A 24,629-nucleotide genomic window follows, 5' to 3' on the forward strand; every position below is an offset into this window, starting at 1 on the left:
CATAATCTTATTAATTAAATTCCCATGTCTCTTCAGATGAGATGAGATGAAGAGAAAATGAGGGGCATAAAAAGAGAACTAAGGGGGCTTGACAGAAACTAAAGCATTAAACAGCCCCTAAGAAAAATCATACCACTCCTGAGGATCCCTGACTAAAAGGGGGGGTGGCAGGACAGGTATGCTTAATATTCCACTTTTTATTGGAAAGAAGAGGAGTTTGTACAAAACAAGAAGGCACAGACTCCAGATATACCTTAATAAGAGAACCTGGTATTTCCTCTTTGCCCAGAATCAGAGGAATGCAGTTGTTTCCATCTGAAATAAGCTTTGGTTTCCCCCTTCACAGCAGAAGCAGACATTTGATCAGTCGGAGTGGAAGTGCTAAGGGGAAGTGCCTTGTTGGCCTCCAATGGAGTTGTGACACAGGAACCTCCTATGCATCCAGATGGGCCAAGTACTCTTCAAAAGACACAGTGCAGAAGTCCAGGTGTGACAAAACAGCCAAAGCATCAGATTTAGTTTTCTTAAGCTTCTTTTTCAGCTGATGTGGGATGTCTGAGCAGGAAGTGCTGGATTACATTTTAACATGTCTGAACTCCTTTTATCAGATTTTCAAGATAAATCTTGAAAAAGGACAAATGGCTCTTAAGAGGCTTTAGAACAAAGGACTGGTAAATAGTACAGCTTCTATAACAGTGATTACCTTCTAGGCAAAAATAAGCATTTAATATGGTTGTTCTGGTAAGGAATTTACCTCCCACAATCACATTTTTCCTCTCTTCATTTAACATGAAAAAAAAAAAAGATGAATTTTAGTCAGAAATTGTGTAAAAGAGTTAACTTCTCCAATGTGGATACTTGTTTAACCTAGGCAAATGGAATCGGTAACATTTGACAGACCAATAGAGAAATGCAGGTTCAATGTTTGGACAAGCAGGGAGAAAGCTCTGAGGCACTTCTCACCTGTACATCCCTTATTTATCACATAGCCTTAGCACACTTTAGTCTGAAATCTTACATATGGAGAGAGGTAGGCTTTGGTATCCCATTCAGACAAACAGCTATCCCAGGTGGTATATTCACTTATTAGTGATATTGCAATACTGATCATAGGATGGACATCAGGGAATCCCTAGATGCATTCAAGAGGGCATAGGACAGGAGTTTAATAGGTATGTGAGAAGACAGGAAAGGAGGTGAGGCAAAATGTTGACTGCACATAAACAGCTGAACAAAAAACAAATAGGCTTATTGTCTCATTCTCACATCAAGTAAATGTAACATAATGATAAGGAAGTTACCTTTCCACAAGTAGGATTCTGAAGAGACCAATGGGTACAGTTCTGGACACCATTCAGGGAAAAAGAAAGTATTGGTGAAGAAGGTGCAAAGAACATCAGCAAGAACAATTAAGTGGATGGAAGAGTTGGACTTCAAGCAGATGCTCAGTAGGCTAGGGATGTGCACAATGGAAAGAGAAAGAAGACAGGGAAATGGAATATGTGATATGAGTATCTAGATGCAAGAAACAGCAGGAACAGAATATGATAATCAGAGGAAGGACATGAGAGAGAAAGAGAGAAGAGGCCTGAGCAAACAGATCACAACTTCATAATGAACAAACTATGTTTGAGTCCGACTTGATGAAAATCTGTGGAAGAGTAGTGGATCAGTGGAATTAACTGTCAAAAGCAATGCTAAAACTGAAGAAAATGAAGAGATCTAAAAAGTTTAGGGGAAACTCAGGAATATGACAGGATTATCCAGCTGCAATATATTAACTGGACCACTCAGATACATAATTGTTCTTAAGTCTTCTTCAAAAATATGTGCATATGTTCATGTGATGTCCATGCATTGGCCCAGCAATCAAGGAGCCTCAATCCTCATCACTAACACCAGTGAGGGGTGTCCATATAGCGAAAGAATAATACATATACACACAGTAAAGTACTTAAGAGCACACAGAGATCAGAGTCAGTCTGGGGCTGGTTTCTCCCTTTCTCTGAGGGTCCTCAATAAGATTCCCCACTGGCACAGCTATAGGGTCCAGATCTCAGCCTAGTGGGCAAGCTAAAATCTCTAGCACCCTCTCTGCCCAACCAGTGCTTCGTGTCCCTGTCCAAGCAGCTGAAACACACACACACACACACACACACACACACACACACACACACACACACACACACACACACACACACACACACACACACTTTGAGATAACAGTTTATACAACCACACAGACACTCCTGGGGAAGGCTGGCACAGGTTCTCCAGCTGTGCCCCTTTTATCCAGACTATATGGTAGAAATCACTGCCACCACCCAGCTAATATTTATTAGCTACTCAAAGGCCCTTATGAAAGGGTGTCCAATTATACTGTGCAATATTATTATCCAAATCGTAAGTTCGACTGAACTGTCAAAACGTATTTGGGGTGACTTGGTACAGTATCACTATATACATGCAATGTACTCTTAGAGCTTAAATTATCTCTACAGAAAACAGCCATAGTTGAAAGGTTTAAAAATATTTAATAACACATAATAAAAACACAAGACAATACTTCTTACTACACAGTTACTAGTCAAGAGTTCAGAGATCACAGTGAAATACTTAAAATAATACAGTAGAAAAGTTCTGACATCACAGAAAAACAAACTAGTCTAATCTTCCTATTTCCTAGCTATATCTAAGAGAAAACACATTTCTAAAATCCTACTTACATATAGACACAGGCAGAGTGGTGAGTTGGATGTTCTCAAGACAAATGCTCAAATGCTCTCATTCTTTCTGTCCTTAAATTGATAACATAGTACCACTGATTCATGTTAGATGACAACATTTCTTTCTGGTCCCCAGGCTAACAGATTCTCAGAGGCTAATAGCCCTTGATCTTGCATCTTATCAGGAAGCCAGAACAATAAAATAAATTATACATGCAAATTCTAGCCATTAACTTTGGCCTCAATACAACAGGCAGAATGCCTTTATCTAGACATCTCAGCTCAGAGAACAGCTCAGGGATTTGATCAAAGAATTGACTTATCAGCTTTGTTACAGCAGAGTGCACTGTTGTTACATTTTTGCAGTTCCACATTTAACACCATTTTTTCCCATTTAAGAGAACAAGCCTGTGGCTTATTAATATTTACAAATGACAGAATTATCTACAAAATTCTATCTGGCTATGCTGGCAGCCTTCACATATCTTCACAGTTCACATTACAGACAGCTGCCCTCTATTGATGGTAAGGAACAATGATGACTTTTAGTACTGCTACTTAAATTTTAAAAAGTTCACAACTTTTTTTCCCAAAAAATGCCTCTTAGAAGGGCAACATTGACTTAATGACTAGCAGGTGGTATAATGTGCATACTTGCTTGATATCAGGTACTGCTAATGACAAATAATACCCCACATTCTAAAGCATTACTATTTGCAGTTATAGTACTCTATGTGTCATAACAAATTATACTCATTTCACTGTTGTTCTCACACTGATATGCTTTGTGCTAAAATTGAACAAATATACATATATCAGTAAGATTCAATGAGTTGGGATACACCACTGCAAAGAAAGGTGATATTCTGCCTGATCCAGATGTATCTTTGCTCAGTTGTACGTCTTGTTAGAAAAGCTAAAGCCCTTTTAGGTAAACCAGCAGTGTTTATGAAATGAAGGTAAAATGGTTATTCATTTTTTTGTTTACAAAACAAAGAAGTATTTTAAAGTTTTATTTCAAAAGTAATTACTAATACTTCTCAGAAGGCAAAGACTATCAGAGAGGTACCATATTTTAAAATACACTATAACAGCAGGAAATTACTAACCAGTGTTTTATCTTCTTCATTTATCAGCCTGTCGTGAAATACCCTTAGACATTCATTTCTCCACGCTCTCACCATCTGGCCTACTGAAAGAAACCTATGAAGGAAAAATGTAAAGGCATTTTATTTCTGCCATATAGCACCACTGTATGCATCAAAAAGCATGGCGATGCAGTCATTTGTAATGTTATTAAAACATAGGCAAAGTAATCTTTTTAAATGGGTCTCATCCATCTTCCCAATGGCAAGCTTGTCATGTTTTAATACATAGAGTTTCAGCTGTCAGAACTCTCTCAATTCCTCAAACTCATTGAAAGACAGCTTGTTAAGAATATTCACTATCCTCAAGCGCTGCTTATTTTATCTACATGTTGGAAATCTCAAACATATTTTTACTGGGAGGGAGCATGTTCCTCCTGCACCCCCCCTCCATATGAGAAATGGCATTTTATTAATTCATTTATTTAATATTTGTTAAACATGTACGTGAACTGGTCTAAGGACTATTCAGCCATGATACAGGCCAGATAGGCAAATGTAAAGTTCAAACACAAGACAAATAACGGAGATGAATAGTGTGCAGCAACACTTAAAAGCCATACTGTTACAAATATAGAAAACACTATACTGAGATTAGTATCATACAAGGATATACATTAGTGTATAAAAATAAGAGTTTGCACATATATTTTATTTACATGTGTGTGTGTGTGTGTGTGTGTGTGTGTGTGTGTGTGTGTGTGTGTGTGTGTGTGTGTATCTTTCTTTTCAAAAATAAGATGACAGGATTCTACCTGGGATTGCTAGTTTAAACTATGGTTTATTAAGTTAAAACTAGAGAAGATTGCTTTTTCTCTTGTCAGAACTTCATCAGATCTAACTTGTCCATAGCAGTAACAAGTTAACATGAAAAACATCTACACTCAGCCTAGCAGATGCCCTGCAGAAAAACTACTGGACAGACTGTAGCCTGCCTTTTAAGCGTGTAAAATGTTTGACTGGTGGAGTTTAGTTTTCCATACTGCAGTTTACATTAAACCACCTGCAGATGGGGCAACCATACTTCCTGCAGAATGTCTACTGAAAGCCTGTTGTTCTACAACTGTGATGCACTTTTACCATTGTTTGTTTTTCTGTTTTTCTTTCTTCCTTTCTTTCTTTCTTTCTTAACCAAAACAACAAAAAGTGAATGGAAGAAATGCAAACATACCCTCAAGTTGGTACATGAGAAAAACATTACATATACAGATAATTCTGCTTTCCTTCTGTGTTACAAGATAGATGAAACTTTAAAAAACTGCCTTCTGGTTTGTTACTATCTGCAAAGATAAAAATCATGTTCAGCTCTGCAAGAAAATGATTTGTTCAGAGATGAAGAGACAATGGCATTTAAAACTGATTTAGCATGTCAGAAAAACACTGTTATGGAAAACGTGCAAGGAAATAACAGTCATAATTGTGGTTCAATAAAATATATCTTTGTGTAGCTAAAGAATGTCCAGATGAATCATGATTGTCGGGTGTGACAGGAGGTTTGGAGATGGATCCAGAATCCATGGCAGATGTAGAAGATGAGGCCAAAGAAAGGGAAATCAGATTTGATGAGGTCAGTTAGGAGCAATGAGGATAACTATACTCTTCAATCGAGATGCTTTCTGGAAAAATTTGGGAATGAAAGGTAATGGAGGTAAGCATAAAGGAGAAAGGAGGGCCAAGCATGAAGTACAGCATCCCTCTAGGACTCCTCCCACTGGGGGATCAGGACAAAAAACCTGCTTCACTTGTTGTTGAGGGGAGATGCAAAAAGATTGCAGATTGATTGGCCCCATCAATGGAAAATTATCTCTGCCACTTTGATATTGACAGACTATTAGTGAGGCATCAGTATGGACCTGCTGAACTTATCTGTAATCACAAAGGACTTCCCAGGGATGTGCATTGTTGTTAGAAAGCAAATGGAGGGGATCACACTTTGCCATACTCTCGCAGCCTCCCCTTGTCTGTCGCTGTACCAGACCATGGACATACTGCCCTTCTGAATTGTGACAGTCACAGTTGGGAGAGCGTCTTGAAAGGCCTGCAATGCTTGGAGGACAGCTTTCATTTCTGGGACATTGACTGTCCTTCCCAAGTAGTGCCCTCCCACCCGACTTAAGAGGGGTCCGTGATCACTGTGGCCTTAGGCTAAGGTAGAACAAAAAGGTGGCCTTTGTCTATTTGATTGGAGTGGATCCACCAGAGGAGGTAATTCTTTCAAGCATGAGTTATCCTGACTGGGCTGGATAATAATTATCAGAGAATAGACCATTGAGTATCGAGTGTCCATTGGAGGATTCTCATATGGAACCTGGCCAGCGGTATAAGGGTGACTGCCACTGACATGGATCCCAAGGCTTGAAGTATCAGAGAGGCTGAAAGAGAAGAATTGTGAATAATCTTTCTCTCCTGGAACTGAACAGTTTGAATCTGGCACAGAGGGAGAGAAGCTATTTGACTGACTGTATTGAAATGAGCACCAATGATTTCCAGAGTTTGAGATGGATTTTGTTGAAATTTGTTGTAACTGATGGATATCCCCAAATGAAAGCACAGCCTGAGTAAGTATTCCTTTGCTTGAATTAGTTTATGTCTAGTTAGAGTGGTGAGGAGCCAGTCATCCAAGTATGGAAACACTGGGAATCCCAGCAGTCTCAGGTGAGCTGCTACTATTGCCATGCACTTGGTAAACACCCTGGTGGCTGTGGTGAGACCAAATTATGGTGTTCTGAATTGGAAATGACTGGCTCCCAGCCGGAAATATAGATATCTTCTGAATTGTCTGTTTATTTTGATGTAATAGTACGCATCTTAAAGATCTATCAAGCACATCCAGTTGTCCTTGTGCAGAAATAGCAGAATGGACTAAACCGTGACCATCCAGAACTTTGTATGTTGAACCAATTGATTTAGTTTGCCGAGCTTCAAGATTCATTTCCCTGGTTTTTTTTGGCATTAAAAAGAATCTTGAATACATTCTGGACACTCTCTGGTCTTGGGGGAGCACTTGGATGACTCTTTTTTTCTAGCAGATTATTTATTTATAGTGCCTGACTGGGAGGAACATCAAGGATTTTCTTTGAAACTGATGGAGGGGATGGGAAAATGGTATGATATAACCTCTGGATATTAACATCTGCACCCATGAATATTTTGTGATTTTTTTTCCCCAGAGATGGACACTCAAGTGTCCTTTCAGGAGCACTGATAGGATCTGTCAGAGAAGGAATATCTTGAACCTTGATTATGCAGACCATCTCTGCCGCAGGGAAAGCGTCTTCCATTTGAAAACCCTCCTCTGCCCCTGGAGGAACTCTCTCCACCTGGATCTTGAAAGAGACCCTGGGATTTCTTGAACCACATTTTTCTACCACCTCACTGGTTTCTAAAAAAGGACGATTGAGGAGTCGAAAAACATATGCCCACAGCAGACAAGTTTTTCCCTTCCTGTTCACACCTACACAGTGTGTCTTTCACTTTGAGGCCAAACAATGAAGTTCTGTCAAAGGGTGCATTGATGAAAGAAAAATTGAAGGGTTCCAAAAAAATCACATGTGGGCATCTAGGCATGTATCCTAATGGAAATGCCTGAGCCTGCCACTTGTGAGGTACCTTCAGCAGCGTGAGAGATAAGCCTCATGGACGAATTAGAAACAGACTGAAGAGTAGCCAACTGCTAGGGAATAGTATTCTTTTCCTTCAAGGATATGGGCAGAGAGAGATTTGAAAAGCTCCTTGATCAACTGTCTCTGAAACCTTGTGAAATCTGCCAAATAATTCAGCAACCTAAGAGTGAAAGTCGCTGAAGCATAGACATGCTTCTCAAATCTGTCCAGCACCCTAGATGCCCTGTTAGGGGGATATACAGAGGAACTTTGCTCTGCCAGTTCTTTTCTTGTGGCCATCATCATGACCATGGCATTAATGGGTACTCCTTTATCCAGTATGGTCTATCTTTAGGTATTTTGCGGCCACACTCTACACATTTTTTTAAAGCCAGAGGGCTTATCCGACATTTTGAAAGACAAATTTAAACTACAATAGAAAGGAATAGCAACATTTTTTTAACAAATAAAAAAAGGAAATGGAAAAGAATTACCAATGGTGGTAATTGAGTCCTAATGATGTACAAGGGAAGAGGGGAAAATACCAGCAATGGTATTAATAGTACTCAAAGAGTATGAGGAGAAAAATGAGAGTTAATATTTATGAAAAAGGGATAAAGGAAGGAAAGAATAATACCTACAGCAAAAAGGTAAAAAAAAAAAAAAAAGTTGTTACATTTACTGACTTGCGAGAGTTCGATGAAAAGAGAATTAGATTCAAAACTCAAAAGTTCGCAGTTTATGTCCAAACATTATGGTGGCAAATGAGATTTGAGGTATGTTCGGTTGATGGGCATTGTGGGTAAAGGGATGAGCTTAAGAGTTCAAATATTCTATGATCTCAAAGAAGCAGCAGAGTTGGATCCAAACCCAACTGTTGAGGAATGAATGCAAATGACATCCTCAGATCATCTGTTTACCTGCATTTTGTTGAGACTGTTTATTTTATTTTTTGCCAAAACTGGATGAAGGTTAAAGAACCCCTAAGAAAATTTGGAAAAGGAGGGGCTGAAAAATTTTAGAGATTCCTGTATTAGCTTACTTCTTTCATCACACTTCTTGATCACCTCTGCAACAGAGGAGCCAAAAACTAAATCTTTATCCATTGAGGAATTTAAAAACTAAAACCAAAAGAATACAAGCTGGCAATCAAATACACAAAAGAAACAAAATATGGCAATATACGATTTAATGAATTAGTGCTTTCGTCCTGATAACATATCAGGACTTCATCATAAAATTTAACCAAAGTATTTAATTTATCTAAAACCACACACTGTGACATGACAAAAGGCTTTTGAATATTAGCTAAAACCAATCAAGTTGTCTCAATCCTGAATAATATACTACTGTAAAAAAAATACGAGTCAAAACCAGAAACATATTCATTAAGAATTTATCAAACCAGTTACAAATATTAAAATTCATATTGCAATCCCTATTTTCATCATTCTTGACAAAGCTAATTCTTCGCTTTCAGTATGTACTGCTTGATTTGCTGCTGTCTAACCTAACTTCAGAATATCTCCCTAAATATTTCATCCATAAATCATCAGGAACTACTTATCAGTTTCCTTTCAAGTGTTTGGCAGTGCCCTGTATAAATATAGACATCTTGAGATTACATTTTTCCTGTAAAAGCTCCCTTGAAACCAATACCTAAGTGAACACAGGGCAACTAGTTTGCAGTGACAAGCACTGCCCACAGAGCTGCAAACCAGATACTCCTGACATTAATTTGTATTCTCACTCCAAATATCTAATCAATAAAAAAGGGCCTGTTGCCATGGATATGAACTTTCCTACTATTTCTGTTAACAGCTTGGTAGATATGGGCATACTGACACAATGCAGAAATTGACTCATGTTTATTGACAGCCAGTTAATTCTCAAACAAACTGATATGGTATGTGAGAGATATATTTACACAATGTCATTGGAGACAAAGCTCTCATATAAAAACACTCCTAACGTCAATCAGGTCATCAGTAGCACATATGCTGCACCCATCACATACAGTTGAAAGCAGACACATAGACCCACATATCCTAAGGCACTTAAATATAACTTTCCTATACCCAAAGGTCTCCTCGATGAAGTACACATAACAAATGCCCTCAGCCGCCTTGAATGTACTCTTTCAAAACAACACCAACATCAACACATGCAGCCACATCTCATGTAGTCTCTACTTCTAAGCCAAAAAGGCAAGCCACCACACAAATCCAACATTCTGGTCATTGAAGATTCCATTGTGAGACACAGTGATATCCTTCTCAATCCCTCCCACCGGGCTGAGTAAGGAGAAAGTCATGGTATGTTGTTTATGTGGGTTCAGAATCCATGACATTACAGACACACTCAGGCCATTGGACCACAAGTACCAGTATGACTCAGTCATAGGCCATGTGTGTGTAAATTGGGTTGGGAGGGTGGCCTAATGGTTAAGGTGTTTGCCTTTCAAACACAAGGTGCAGGGTTTGAGTCTCACAAAAAAACAATTGCTTAAATTAAAAAAATGGCTCGGGCAGTTAACTGAGTACTATGAAAATAAACTATGAAAATAAATGGCATACCTCTCTAGAGTATATTTAGAGAGACATCATGGAGCTCTTGCAATATGCATCTCAGGCTGATATGAAACTAGCACTGAGCAGCATTTTACTTTCTCTAATGATGATGCCACAATATGAACAGAAGGTGATTGACTTAATTTCTGCTGTCATCCTAAGGGGGTACAATATTTATCAGCATGGAAGGAGATGGTCAACAGACCACGCTGCTTTGCCAGGTAGTGTCTGCATCTCTCCCCTTTAGTTCTTCTTCTTTCGGCTTTTCCCAGTTAGGGGTCGCCACAGCGGAACAACGGTCAGCTAATGATTGGCAGTAGATTTTTTTATGGGTGCCGAGGTGCCAGCTCGATGCCCAACCTTCAACGAAGGCACGCCCATTCTACGCATGTCTTTCGAACGCTACTCGACCACGGGGAGGACATGCAGACTCCACACAGAAGGTGCTCCAGCTGAAAATCGAAAAGGAGAACCTCTTGCTGTGAGGCAACAACGCTACTGCTGCACCACCGCGGCATTCATCTCTCCCCTCTAGCTAACATTCAAAAGCCATATCTCCCCTCTAGGCTTTTGAATATTAGCTAAAACATTGTCTTCCCAAATAGTAAAGTTTTTTAGGAAAAACTCAAAGTACTTCCAACACAGCAAATCAAAACAAAAAAAAAATCTAAAGGTGTTACTCTTCAATGCTAAGAATATAAACAAAAAAAAATCCACTCCCTATCAGATCTCCTCACCCCAGAGAATGCTGATGTTTGTGCAATCATTGAGGCAAGGTTTAAAGCCATGGAAAGCACACTGGCAGTGCAAGGTTATAATGTTTTCCACACATTTAGACCAGCTATTACACAGACAGGGACTAAAGGTGGAGGTATCTCAATGTATATAAAAAATAAATATACCTCTGTGGACTTCCAAGATGGCTGCACACTGAGTATTTATTTTTAGTTATTTGTCTTTGTTTACCAGGAAAGTCCTACTGGGTAACACCCGTTTTATGTGGAGGCATGGGGAGAAAAGCTGCATTTGCTTACATTGTATTATACTAAGTTCCAGTTAAACACAGAATAGTTACATTTCTATTCAAACTTATACACAAACGGTAGTTACATTTATACATTATAAGAATTTACAGAGGTGGAAGTTACTGAAGAGAAAGCCACATGCAACTTAGTGGATTGTACAGGTGGCAGTTACACATACAAATTGTTTTGTACTTTCATTGAGAGGTTGAGTGTATTCTGTTTAAGGAGAGCATTTGGAGAGTATCTTAAAGTGAACACAAAGTCTCAATCTTGAGATGAGCATTTGAAGGACCTGGATTGGTTAAGATGTTGTTTAAGCAGTAGTTTAAAACTACTGAGTTTGTTGGAGAGTTTTATTTGTGTGGGGATACTATTCCAGAGATTAGCAATGTATTGGGAGTACAGCAAGTCTAATGCAACATTATTTGACTTATTTGTAAGTAATAACAATTTGTTACTAGAGCGGATGTCCCTTGCAGGACAATAGGTCAGTAATAAGTTATTTAGTGCAGGGCCTTTTTCTGGATGATGAATGAGTTTTTGTGCTATAGTTGGCTGTGAATATGTTAAGCAGTTGTGTAGTTCATGAGAGCGTAATTGCTTTAAGCTACGGCAGTGGTGGATCCTTTAAGGAAAACTGGTAGCAAATTTTGCTATTTTATTGTAGCAGGAGGCAAGTTTCTTTCTTGGAGTATTGTTTAAGTTTGTTAGGGTAGGAACTGCGTATAACAGAGTTGGCAATAAGAAGGTGGTGGCTAGAGTTTCTCTTGCAGTATCTGTAAGGAATCCATTGATGCTATAAAGGGAGTCTAGTTTCTGGTGAATAGATTTAATAGTGTGCAGTATATACTGGCCGTACATGAGACTGTCATCTATTAGAATGACTAGAAGTTTACTGTGAGTTACAGTTTCAATGACAGTATTATTTGCTGACTTTATGGTAAAAATTGATTTTGATTTTGGCAACTTTTTGAGTTAAAAAGCACTTAGTTTTCCTGGGGTTGAGTAGGAGGTTTAATTCTTTGAGCCAGGTTTCTACAGAGAAGAAAGATTTTCAGGTAATGTCTTGGAGCTTATTTATTGTTGAGGCTGCATATATTAATGTTGAGTCATCTTTATACTGATGTACACTAGCATGGTGAGTGGAGGTTTGGAGGTCATTAATAAATATATTAAGCAGGAAAGGACCCAGGATCAAGACTTGTGGGATACCTGTAGTAACTGGTTGAAATGATGAGTAGGATTGTTGTCATTTAATAGCTTTCTGCCTTTCAGATAGGTAACTAAGAAACCACAACAAGGAGTTTTGCGAAAGTCCTATTGAAAAGAGTTGAATGAGCTAGTGCAAGACAGTATGAAATGCTTTTGACAAGTGTGAGAACATGGTGGACACAAGCAGACCACTGTTTCTATGTTGGTTTATTATATTGGTAAAATGTAGTAGAGCAGTAGTGCTGTTGTGCTGGGGTCTAAAGCCAAGTTGAGAGAGCAGGTTATTTGAGGTTAGGTATTGCATCAGCTGCATATGGACACATTTCTCTAATATTTTGGGGGGGATCACTATCATTCTGTAGTTATTAAACTCTATAGATGTGCCGCTTTTGTGAAGTAGTATGATGTAGGATAATTTCCACAGTGATGGGATGTATTTTTCTGCTATGGACCTATTAATTAGCATGGGCACAGGGAAGGCTATGACTTCTGCAGCCATTTTTATGCAGTCTGATGGTAGTTGGTCTACAGCTAAGGAATCAGTTTTTAGGTTAAGGATCAACTTTCTTATAACTGAAACAGGTACTGGACTGAAACTGAAGAGCTGTGTGTGGTTTTGACTGGATAGCTGTAGACAGAGGGGGGGCAGATGTAGTAGTAGCTAAGGGGGATAATATTGATTGTAAAAAAGTAGAATTAAACTGCATGAGGCTAGAATCTGTTGTATTGTCTGTTTAGGAGAGGGAGTGGTGGGTCTTGCCCGAGTGGAGCAGTTTATTTAGTGATGACCAAATAAGTTTTGGGTTGTTTTTGTTTGTCTTATAGGCTGGTATAGTGTCATTGCTTATCTAGTTTGACATGGAGTTTTACAAGGTTTCTTCTTCTTCTTCTTCTTCTTCTTTTGGCTTTTTCCGGTTAGGGGTCACCATAGCAGATCATCTGTCCGCTCATGATTGGCAGTGGAGTTTTACAGTGTCGAGTTGCCAGCCCGGCACCCAACCTTCCACAGAAGGCAGACACACGCGCTCATGCCTAGGGACACTCTAGAGAGCCCAATCCACCTACAGCATGTGTTTTGGGATGTGGGAGGAAACCAAAGCACCCGGAAGAAACCCACGTGACCACAGGGAGGACATGCAGACTCCACACAGAAGGCACCCCAGCCAAAGATCAAATGGGAGAACCTCTTGCTGTGAGGCGGCAACACTAACCGCTGCACCACCGTGACCGCAATATTTGCTGACTGAAAATTTGGCCGATTTGCAAGGTTTCTAAGATGTCTAAATTGATGGAAGGCATTTTGAGTTCTATTTTTATACCATTTTGTCCAGGCTATATCCATTTTTATGTCATGACTTTTTTGTTTCTTTTGTCAGCCATGGTGTGGGTTTGGACTTTACTCTTTTAGTATGTACTGGTGCTAGATTATTTAAGTTCTGTAAGAATATGTTAAAGTGTTCTACATTAAGTAACAACTTAATTTCAGATACCCCAGTGTGAAAACAGAAACTCAGAATAGAGAGAGCCGGTAAACTCATATTTTTGGGTAAATTTCAGTGAATGGCTATGCACATAGTCTGGATGCCAGCAAAAAAGAAATTCAGAGAACAAAAATCAATTACAAAAGGTGTGGAAAAAACACTGACTGGGAAGAATTTTGCAGCTGTTCAGCAAAAAGCAGTGCAAGCTCCAGCTTTGGTGCAAGACATGACTTCCACTAGCCTAGAGAAAGACATAAGACAACTGCACACAGACCTGGTTAAAATAAATGAAGGAGAGGAGTATATCAACTCAAATAACAAAAGGCTGGAAAAAATGCAGGAAGCTTTAAAAAGATATTCAGATGAGTGATACAACTGCAAAAATCAAAGGTCAAAATTAAGAAAAGGCTGGCTGAATATGAGACTGCTCAAGAAGAGATATTTGAAAAAATAATAGAATTAGAGAACAGAGCACATATGGAAGACCTGAGATTTTCTACTGTACTAGAGAAGCTGGAAGGAACAGACTGTATTCATTTTATGAAATCACAAATAAGCAACTGGACCGGTATTCCACATCAGGAGCTGTTAATTGAAAGGGCATATTGTGTGTATGCTCCAAACCTGTCCATGAGAAAGCAAACTAGGCCTTTAATAATAAAGATGCAATCCTATCAGCAGAAGGAGTTGATTCTGACAAAACTGTGGCAGAAAGACAAAGTACTAAAAGTGGGAGTCAGTAGAGCATTTGTGGAAAATGATTACTCACTGTACACCAGGCAGAAGAGGAGTAAATGCAGTCCACTAATCAGGGAATGTTGAGAAGTAGGTATGAGACCGACTAAAAAAGTACAAAAGTTCACAAACTGTAGAACAATAAAGTCAGCACTCCTGGAACCACACACTTCAGCAACTCAAGTAAATCCTTGTAGTAAATGGCCGCAAAGCACTTTGGGAGTGGTAAAAGCACTGTTTTTACCACTCCCAAAGTGCTTTGCTGCCATTTAATACAAGGATTTACTTGAGTTGCTGAAGTGTGTGGTTCCAGGAGTGCTGACTTTGTTTTTAAGCAGGCATGAGAGTCAAGCTGCTGTACCCAGCTATTTTCAGAATAGTCTTTCCTGAAGGGGCAAAATCATTTTTTGATGCACGGCATGCTAAGGAAGAAATACAAAAGCTTGTCCAACAAAAAGTGAATTATGAAACAGAAGGAGATTCTGCTTTTCGTCCTTCTTATCATAAAGATCACAAAGAGACTGCTCTGGGGAAAACTCTCCAATGTTTCAACTGAAAATGTTTGAGGGACAGAGACAAAAAAAAGTTTTTTCTTAATAATCTGCATGCTATAAAGTTTTCTCAGTTATTTTTGAGTGTAATGGGGACACCAAAGTAAACAGTTACCCCTGTTTTTTTTCTCTCTCCTTATTCAGACTTATGAAATATAGGCACTGCAGCATAAAGAAAGAAAAAGAAGTTATGTACTCACCATAACGTTCCATGTGAGTTGTTTATCTCACCTTTATTCTCACTGATGGGTTCGGAGCCGATCCTCGGCCGATAGCAAAGCTCAAGGATTGCCAGTAGCTCGAGACCAAGCCCCTTATCCCACAATGCACTGCTGGAATTACCTCAGATCTTGTTTGCTGCAAATATATATACCTTTTTTTTCTTTTTCTACAAGGAAGCACTTCCCAAAGGGGAAGAAGAAGTACTGAATAACCAGGATGGTACTAGCCTCTAAGTCAACTGTCAGCCAGGAGGGGAAGGAGGGAGGGACGTGAGAATAAAGGCGAGATAAACAACTCACATAGAACATTATGGTGTGTACATAACTTTATGTGAAGCTGTTAAATCTCGCCGTTTAGTCTCGCTGATGGGTAGCGTCCCTAGCACCCTCAATCTTGGGTGGCTCATGGAATTACATTTTTCAGTACCGTGGAACCAAAGGAAGACCTGTCCCTGGAAGCCTTATCTACTTTGTAATGCGTGGCCCACCTATTACGGGCATTATACCCAGTTTGATTGCTGCTTTACTTAAATGCCATTCCATATCTTTATTTAGTATTTTGCTAAAACCTGCAGCTCTTTAACTGTTCTCAACTGCCTTTATTTATTAAAACGGCTATGAGTATATCCTTTTTTATACTGCTATAACAGAAAGGGAAATCACTTACATCTCTCTAATTTGTACTGCACTCGCATTTAACTGCCAGTGTATAACATATGGGACCTAGCAACTTGCGCTCTCCCTTATTCATATCAACCTAATGTGCTATCATTATTTGTTTGCTATATACATACACTATTGTTTTGTCTGCTTAGATTGAAATATTATAATGTCTTTATAAAGGTTTTGCCTGTGTAGTCTAGCTATTTTATTATTTCCCTCTCAACCTGTTTCTCCCTCTCTCTCTAAACACACTAGCTCTGGGTTCCTGTTTATCCCTAAGCCTGACTGCCAGAATCTGGAAATACTTTCAGTATAAGGAAATCTACCTTTCAGCTCCCTGTGAGACTTTGCAGGAACACTAAAAGAGAAAGTATGTTTTTATAGTCAATTGAAAGACTGTATTCTTTATTAATATAATATTACACTGCCAGGTTAGGCAGGTTTCCTGAGTCAGGTAAGGCAGCAGCCACCCCCCCCCCCAAAGCATCCCATTTTTCCCCACCTCCAGCCTATCTTATACTCCCTCATATCTTTCTCATATCTACATTGTACCCTCTCCTTCAACTCCTCATCTCCCTTAGCCTGGAATTACCCCAGGTGCTGCCCACTAGGTGGCACCTTTTCACTTGCCGTTTTTCATACATCTCTAAACTGTTCTTTTATAACTTACTAGCTACACCCTCTGTTCATTGTAAAGCTCTTTGTGTACCAAGCTATCCTTTCTACTTTTCTAGCCCTAGCTCTACTCTATCTCTTCCCATCTTACTGTGCCCTTAAGTGTCTCTTATCTCTACTCTCCCCTCGAAGCATCTTAATTCTCCCACTGCTAAGCCTCTCACCTCCCTGCTACTCTTTCCGCCTGATACTCACCCGTTACCTCTCTATCTCACTGATTGTCTCTCTTGACACAGGACTCCTTGTCTCATCCCGCTCCGTTCGCCCTGCGGGCTCACTCTGCTCCCCTACCCTGCCCCGTATTCCCACCCACCCCCACTACTCCTACACTTATTCCACCAAGACCACACCCCCTATATCACTGCACCAATACCAGTGCTCACATCATTATCACACCACACCTTACACATCACTATATAATTAGTCGCACCCACCTCTAATTAACTCTCTCATTCACACCCATCTCCACAGACATCACCACACCAAATCACCTCCCACACCACTCACTCTATCCCCTTACATTAACTCCACAATGCCAACATCCCACTTCCAACTCTATATTCAACTACTTCTCTTCCTCACACTACTTTTCTCTTTTTACTACCTATCGTTTAACCTCTTATGAACAACCACTCTACGCCTCCACCCTCTTTCCCTCTAAACATACTTCTACACTACCTCTAGACATTACTGCAATCTCTCTTAACATTACAGCCACACCCAACTATGCACTTCCCAAATATCACAGACTAGCACCAATTAAATATAACAATCACAATAATAAAAACCTACCGTACTACTATTATAAGTTACTTTACTACAAACATATCACATACCTTCACTCCCTACTAGATGGTGACATTCATCCAAACCCTGGTCCTAACCATACCTCTTCCACTGATAAATGTACTCTAATTGCCAGTACCTCCATAACTCCCGCCAAAACTGCAAACTCCCTCCTTATAGCACATCTTAATATACGCAGCGTTAATAATAAAATCCCACACCTCCATGCCCTCCTAGATGTCCACCACTTTGATATCCTATGCCTATCTGAAATTTGGCTAAAACCCACAGTTAATGATAATGAAGTTACCCCTCCTGGTTATAATACCATCAGAAGAGACCATACTGCCAAAAAGGGAGGAGGGGTCGAAATCCTCTATAAAACCAAACTACAAATCGGCACCATAGATCTTAACCCACCTTTAGACAATTCAGCTGAATTACTTATCACTAAACTCCAGGCCAACCCTAATAAAGCTATTAATGTCATCTGTTTATACCTACCACCAGGAAATAATATTAATACCCTCAAAAATATCCTAAATTGGTGTTCTATTAACCTCCCACATGAAACAATAATCTTAGGAGACTTTAATATTGACTGGCTGTCCTGTAACAGTAGTAACCCTTCCACCCATATTAACTTATATGGCTTTACTCAAACCATTAACTCTTCTACTAGAACTCACAAACCCACCAACAAAGAAACTACCTTGGACTGGATACTTACTAATAACCCTCTTCAAACCTACAATGTAGGGATCCTCCCAGATGATCTAAGTGACCACTCCCTAACCTACTTTATCAGATCTAAAACCAACCCCACTCATTCCAACATTGCCAGGACTGTTCACTGCAAAAAACAATTTAACCATGATCTATTTCTGACAGAACTTAAACAATGTAATTTGTCTCCACTAAAACATCTTCCACTTGATGAAGCAGTAGCCTATTTTAATACCACTTTCTTATCCATCCTGAACCACCATTCCCCATTACGCCCTATTAGATGCAAAGCTAAACCAGCACCCTGGCTCTCAAATACTACTAGGCATAAAATCCGTCTGAGAAACAAAGCCTGGGCTAAATGGCGTGCTACTAAAAACCCATTAGATCATTTAATTTTTAAACAACTAAGAAATAATACTAAAACAGCCATAGTGCTAGATAAAAAGAACTACTACCTCCAATTACAGCAAACCCATCTTAATAAGCCTCAAATGTTTTGGAACAGCATTAACAAACTTCTGCACCCAGGTCAATCTACCTCCCCTAACCCTCTAGGCTCTAACCCAGATAATCCCATTCAAACTGCCAACTCCTTTAATTCATTCTTTACCAACACCATCCAATCTCTTGCTAGCCATCTTTCACCAGACACATCAAATCTGCTTAACTCACCTTTAAATCCTCCTCCATCCTTTCAATTTCAACCAGTGCCTACTTCTACTATATGCTCTCTTCTACTAAAACTGAAACCTTCCACCCCTTCTGCTGACCAATTCCCAGCAGAATACCTTCAAATTGGTGCCAGACCCATTGCCTACCCCATATCCATTCTTATTAATAGAACCATCAGTGAAGGATACATCCCATCCATCTGGAAAATTTCTTACATTATTCCTCTACACAAAGGTGGGAACTCTAGCGACTTACTATCTCCTCTGGCAAAAATTATGGAAAAATGTATCCAGAAGCAACTTCTAAACCAGCTTCTCCAAAATAAACTATTGGCAAACTGTCAAGACGGTTTTAGACCCTACCACAGTACCACCACGGCCCTGCTATCATTTACAGATTGTATTCATAATAAACGTAACAACGGCCTTCTTTCCTCTGCAGTTTTCATTGATTTATCCAAAGCCTTTGACATGGTTCATCATCAGCTGCTCTTGCATATTATGAAATCACTTTCGCTAGACCCATTAGCCATCAACTGGTTCAAATCTTACCTCAATAACAGAAAACAAGCAGTACTTTGGCACAATAATCTTTCTAATCTCTTACCTATCTCCCTGGGTGTCCCTCAGGGCTCCATATTAGGCCCTCTCCTATTTTCCATCTATATTAATGATCGTCAGTCAGCAATTCCACATTCTACCTGCATTCAGTATGCTGATGACTCCACTATTATCTGCTCAGCTACTTCTCAAACCGACCTGCAGAACATCACCCAGAATGCATTTAATACTGTTGAACAATGGTTTACAAAACGTTGCCTCCTTCTAAATCCAAAAAAAATTAAACTTCTACTCTTCTCTCCAACCCGTAAGTCCACCCCCATCCATTTTACACTTACATCTAACGATGGTACGGTTATCTCTCCAGACCTCACTACCAAACTCCTAGGAATAACTATAGACAACAACCTCAATTTTGACACATATTAACAGTACAATAAAAATGATCAACAAGAAACTTGGATCGCTCTGTAGAATCAAACCCTTTCTTACTCCAACAGCCAGGACTGCTATAGCCAGAACACATCTCATCTCTACATTGCTCTATGCCTCACCCATTTATACAAACCTTTCTAAAGCCAACATTAACAAGTTGACCGTATTCTATAATAATATTGCCAGATTTGCTGCTGCCTCTCCTTTTCGAACTCATCACTGTCTAAATCTTAAACAACTTGATTGGTTCGAGTTTCTACACCATCTCCACTTCTCTCACCTTACAATTGCCCACAAAACCCTACACCAATCCTCCAATACTCCTATTCTTGCAAGCCTCCTTACCCTCTACCAAAATCCAAAAAACCTACGCTCTTCTAATAAACTTTAGATTAACACCTGCAGATCCAACAATTTGGCAGGAGACTCCCTCTTCTGCAATTCCATTGGTAAGCTTTGGAATGCTCTACCCTCTGAACTTACAACTCTCTGCTCTCATACTCTTTTCAAAAAGAAGCTTAAGCTTCATCTCATGACTCACTGGTTATGTTCCTGTTCTGTCCCTGACTAACTGCTGCTTCCTCTCACCTGCAACCTCCTGTTTTATCTAGCCTTCTCTTCTAACTCTGCTCAGGACGTAACTTTTGACTGAAGTCTTCACATAGATACCGATAGCTCATTAATGCTTATAGCTGTGGTCATGCCTAATACTTAAAAAAAAAAAAAAAAAAAAATCATTTTGCTGTATTCTTCTGTATACTTTTTATGATTGTACTTAATTTGGTGTTTTTTTATTATATATTGTTATTTTGTATATCATTCGTTAATGGCTTGTTGTACTCAACATGGAGCTTTTCTCCCCGGGCCTCTACTGAAAATGGACATGTATCCAGCTAGACTAGCCCGGTCAACAAATGTAAAATAAAATAAAATAAATAAATAAATAAATAAATAAAGGTATGAGGCTTAGACCAACTGGCTGCAGCACAAATATTGTTAAGGGGCAATTTAGCTTGAAAGGCAGAAGATGTAGAAACGGCTCTGGTAGAATGAGCCTTAGGTTTGTGTGTCAATGGCATGTTTGCATTCGCATAAACAAAGGATATACAATCTGATAACCATTTAGATAGGGTTGTTTTAGCCACGAGATTACCTTTTCTGGCCACCGAAAAGGATACAAAAAGTTGATCTGATTTTCTAATATCCTTAGTTCTATCAAGATAAAATCTGAGCTGTCTGTGTACATAAAGTTTGTGCAGCATGTATTCCAATTTGTTAGAGTGGTTGGGAAAAATGACTGGCAACTCAATGACCTGATTGCTATTGGATTCAGAACAGACTTTAGCTAAAAAGGAGGGGTTTGTTCTGAGAGATACTCTATCAGCATGGAAAATCATGTAAGAAGGTCTGATAGATAATGCTTGAAGTTCTGAAACTCTGCGGGCAGAAGTAATGGCTACTAGAAATATAGTCTTCCAGGACAAATATTTGAGATCACAAGAAGATGCTGGTTCGAAGGGGGGAGAATTATTTGAGACAGCATAAAATTCAAATTCCAGAGAGAATAAGGGATTTTGACAGGAGGTCTCATGTGAAAAGCACCTTTAAGAAAAGCCTTAGATAACTTATGGCCCATAACGTTCAACCCATCGAATCCAAGGTGGAAATTTGATATGGCGGCTAACTGGACTCGAACTGTGGCAGCTGCTGCTACTTCCTTAAAAATCTTTGTCAAAAATTCAAAAATGGATGATAGAGGGGCTCAGAAAGGGTCACTTTTCTGTATAATGGCCCAAATTGAGAACCTGTTCCACTTACTGTGGTATAGTTTCCTGGTGGATGGCTTGTGAGAAGACAAAATGATTTGTCTTGTATCATCTGAGAGTGAATGAAGCCTGGCAATTATGGGAAGTGGATTAGCCAAGCAGTCAGTTTTAGGGACTGCAGTGGAGGATGGAGGTCCCCTGACAGGTGTATCAGAAGGTCCGGAACTGGGTCCAGGATCCATCGATCCTCCAGTAGATGATGGTGAAGGAAGGTGAACCAAATCTGTTGAGGCCAGTAGGGGGCTATGAGGATAACTGTCCTTCCCAGTGATTTTACTTTCTGTAAAAGCTTGGGCATCAATGGAATAGGTGGGAATGCATATAGGAGACCCGGAGGCCAATTGTGTACGAGTGCATCTCTCGGGGAATGTCCTGGAGTTGGTATTAGGGCAAAGTAGCTTCTGCATTTGGTATTGATGTGACTGGCAAAGAGGTTGCAGCAAGGCTGGCCCCATTTGCAGAAAATCAAATCCGCAACTCGTTGGTTAAGAGACCACTCATGAGGCAACAGTATTGCCCTGCTCAGCTTGTCCGCTATCACGTTGGATTTCCCCAGGATGTGCATTGCTATCAGAAAATGGTGGGACAACACAGCCCATTGCCATACCCTGAGGGCTTCTCGACAAAGGGGGTAAGACTTGGTTCTGCCTTGTTTGTTCAAGTACCAGACCACTGACATGTTGTCCATCTGAATTGCGATTGTCCCTAGAGAAAGAGAGTCCTGAAAGTACTGCAATGCCAAAAGTACCGCTCTCAACTCCAGAACATTGATATGCAAATTTGACTCTTGATCCGTCCATGTGCCTTGGGCAATCTTTCCCTGAAAATGCCCCCTCACCCTATCGGCGAAGCATCCGTGGTCACAGTGGCTACGGGGGGGGGGGAGGGCAAAGGGTCTTCCGATTGTAACACGAAGAGACATTAACCACCACCGAAGGTCTCTTTTGCAAGAATCTGTGATGAGAATCATATGGTGCATCGATAGCTTTTGGTAAGACCACTGAGTGAAAAGGAGCCATTGAAGGATTCGCATATGCATCCTTGCGAGTGGTACAGCCAGGATTGCTGCCACCATCAAACCTAGCACCTTCAATACCTCTGCTGCTGTAGCTTTGTTCTTTGACACCAGTGAGATGACATGTTGGCGAAGAAGTGAGACTCTTTCAATTGGAAGACGTAGAGTGGTGGTTGAGGTATCTAACTCTGCTCCTATAAAAATGGTATGCTGCGATGGTGATAAGGCAGAATTTTCGAAGTTGATTGTAATGCCTAATTGATGGCAGAGTGTCAAGAGTATATTGTGTTGCCTGAGTCAATTGATGCCTGGTGGTAGCAGTGAGGAGCCAATCGTCTAGGTATGGAAACACCTGGAATCCTAGACACCTCAGGTGAGCTGTGACCACTGCCATGCATTTGGTGAACACTCTGGGGGCTGCAGTGAGACCAAAGGACAGGGATCATAACTGGTAATGATTGGCTCCCAGCTGGAAATGCAGGTGATCCCTGGAGCATCTCTTCATCTTTATTTGATAGTATGCATCCTTGAGATATATGGAGCACATCCAATCACCTTTCCCTAGGAAGGGAAGAATGGACTGAAGTGTGACCATTTGGAACTTCTCTTTCTTTACGAATTGGTTGAGTCTGCTGAGGTCGAAGATAGGTCACTAGTCCCCTGTTTTCTTTGGTACCAAAAAGAATCTTGAGTAAGTTCTGAATCCAACTTGGTCTGCTGGGACTGGTTGGATGACTCATTTTTCTAGCAATTTTTGGACCTCTACGATTGCTTGTTCCCTGAGACTGGGTGGAACATCTGGGATTCTGTTTACAGGAGTAGGAGGGGAAGAGAACGGTATGAAATATCCTCTGGAAATGATGCTTTGTACCCATGTATCTGATGTTATGTTTAGCCAGGCTTCTGGGTACAAAGATAAGTGACCCCCAACTGCCTCTAGAGCCAGACAGCCAGGCCTCTTTTCAGGAGCGCTGGTAGGGCTGACCAGAAAACTGACCTCAGTCACCCCTGTTGCTGTGGACCCCCTCTGCCGCACAGGCATCTTCCGTTATAACCCCCTCCTCTGCCTCTAAAGGGGGTTTCTGCAAGTGTGTCCTGAAAGGCTCCCTGAGCTTTTCGGGACCACATTTTTCTGCCCTTAGGGCCCCCTTGGGATAGGGCCGAATAGGGGTAGAAAAATGGACTCCAACGGCAGATAGGGTGTTGCCTTCCTGCTCACACCTGGTTAAAGTTTCCTTTACTGTAGGCCCAAACAGTGATGAGCCATCAAATGGGGTGTTGATAAAGGAAGACTTAAAGGGCTCCGCAAAGGAACAGAGACGCATCCAGCTGCATAAGATATGAGATGCATGGACGAGTTCACAACCGAGTTTAGGGTAGCGAGCTGTGTGTTGACTTTGTCGGCAACCCCTGCAGCTACCGTACCCTGGAGAGTATCTCCTAGCTCTTTCAGGAGATCTCTTTGTAGTCTCGTGAAATGGGTTAAATAGTTCAGCGATCGCAGAGAAAAAGTCACTGAACTAAACATGTTTCCCATATCTATCCATGATCCTAGAATCTCTGTTAGGAGGATGGATAGATGCAGATGTTTCAGACACTTCCTTTTTGGTGGCTGCAGCTACCACCATGGCATCAACAGGCACTCCTTTGGTCAAAAAGGCTTTGTCCACTGGGGCAGAGATTAACTTATTCGGCTTCCGAGGGACAGGTTCCATGGCCTCCGATGACTACCACGCCTTACGAGAGGTCAGCTCCATGAGCTCATCATAAGGCAGAGACACCCAAGAAGTGGAAGGTTGAGACCCAAAAGCCTTCAAGAGCACTGACTCGTCCTCAGTAGGGGTTTTTGACTGCCAATTGCCACTCTGACTCAGGATCTGTAATATCTCCGCAAAGGAGATATCCTCAGAGGTGGATCGAGGGGACCCTTCTGACTCATCCAAGTCAGTGTCGGATGTCAAAGACTCCTGTGGGGGGTCCAAGTGCCTCCTCTTGCACAG

General features: G+C 40.4%; 1 protein-coding gene across 1 annotated transcript in view; it reads right to left on the reverse strand.

The window, feature by feature from the left end:
• Positions 1-24,629, reverse strand: part of DNAH10 (dynein axonemal heavy chain 10) — a 5,879,077-nt gene that overhangs the window by 2,082,933 nt on the left and 3,771,515 nt on the right. Inside the window, exon 50 of the mRNA XM_044069759.1 lies at positions 3,836-3,929. Within this exon, the coding sequence (XP_043925694.1) occupies positions 3,836-3,929 (94 nt within the window). The remainder of the gene's footprint in view (positions 1-3,835; positions 3,930-24,629) is intronic.

The sequence above is a fragment of the Protopterus annectens genome, chromosome 4.part0 (genome assembly GCF_019279795.1).
Source record: "Protopterus annectens isolate FY-2018-M chromosome 4.part0, PAN1.0, whole genome shotgun sequence".
NCBI classification, from domain to species: domain Eukaryota; kingdom Metazoa; phylum Chordata; order Ceratodontiformes; family Protopteridae; genus Protopterus; species Protopterus annectens.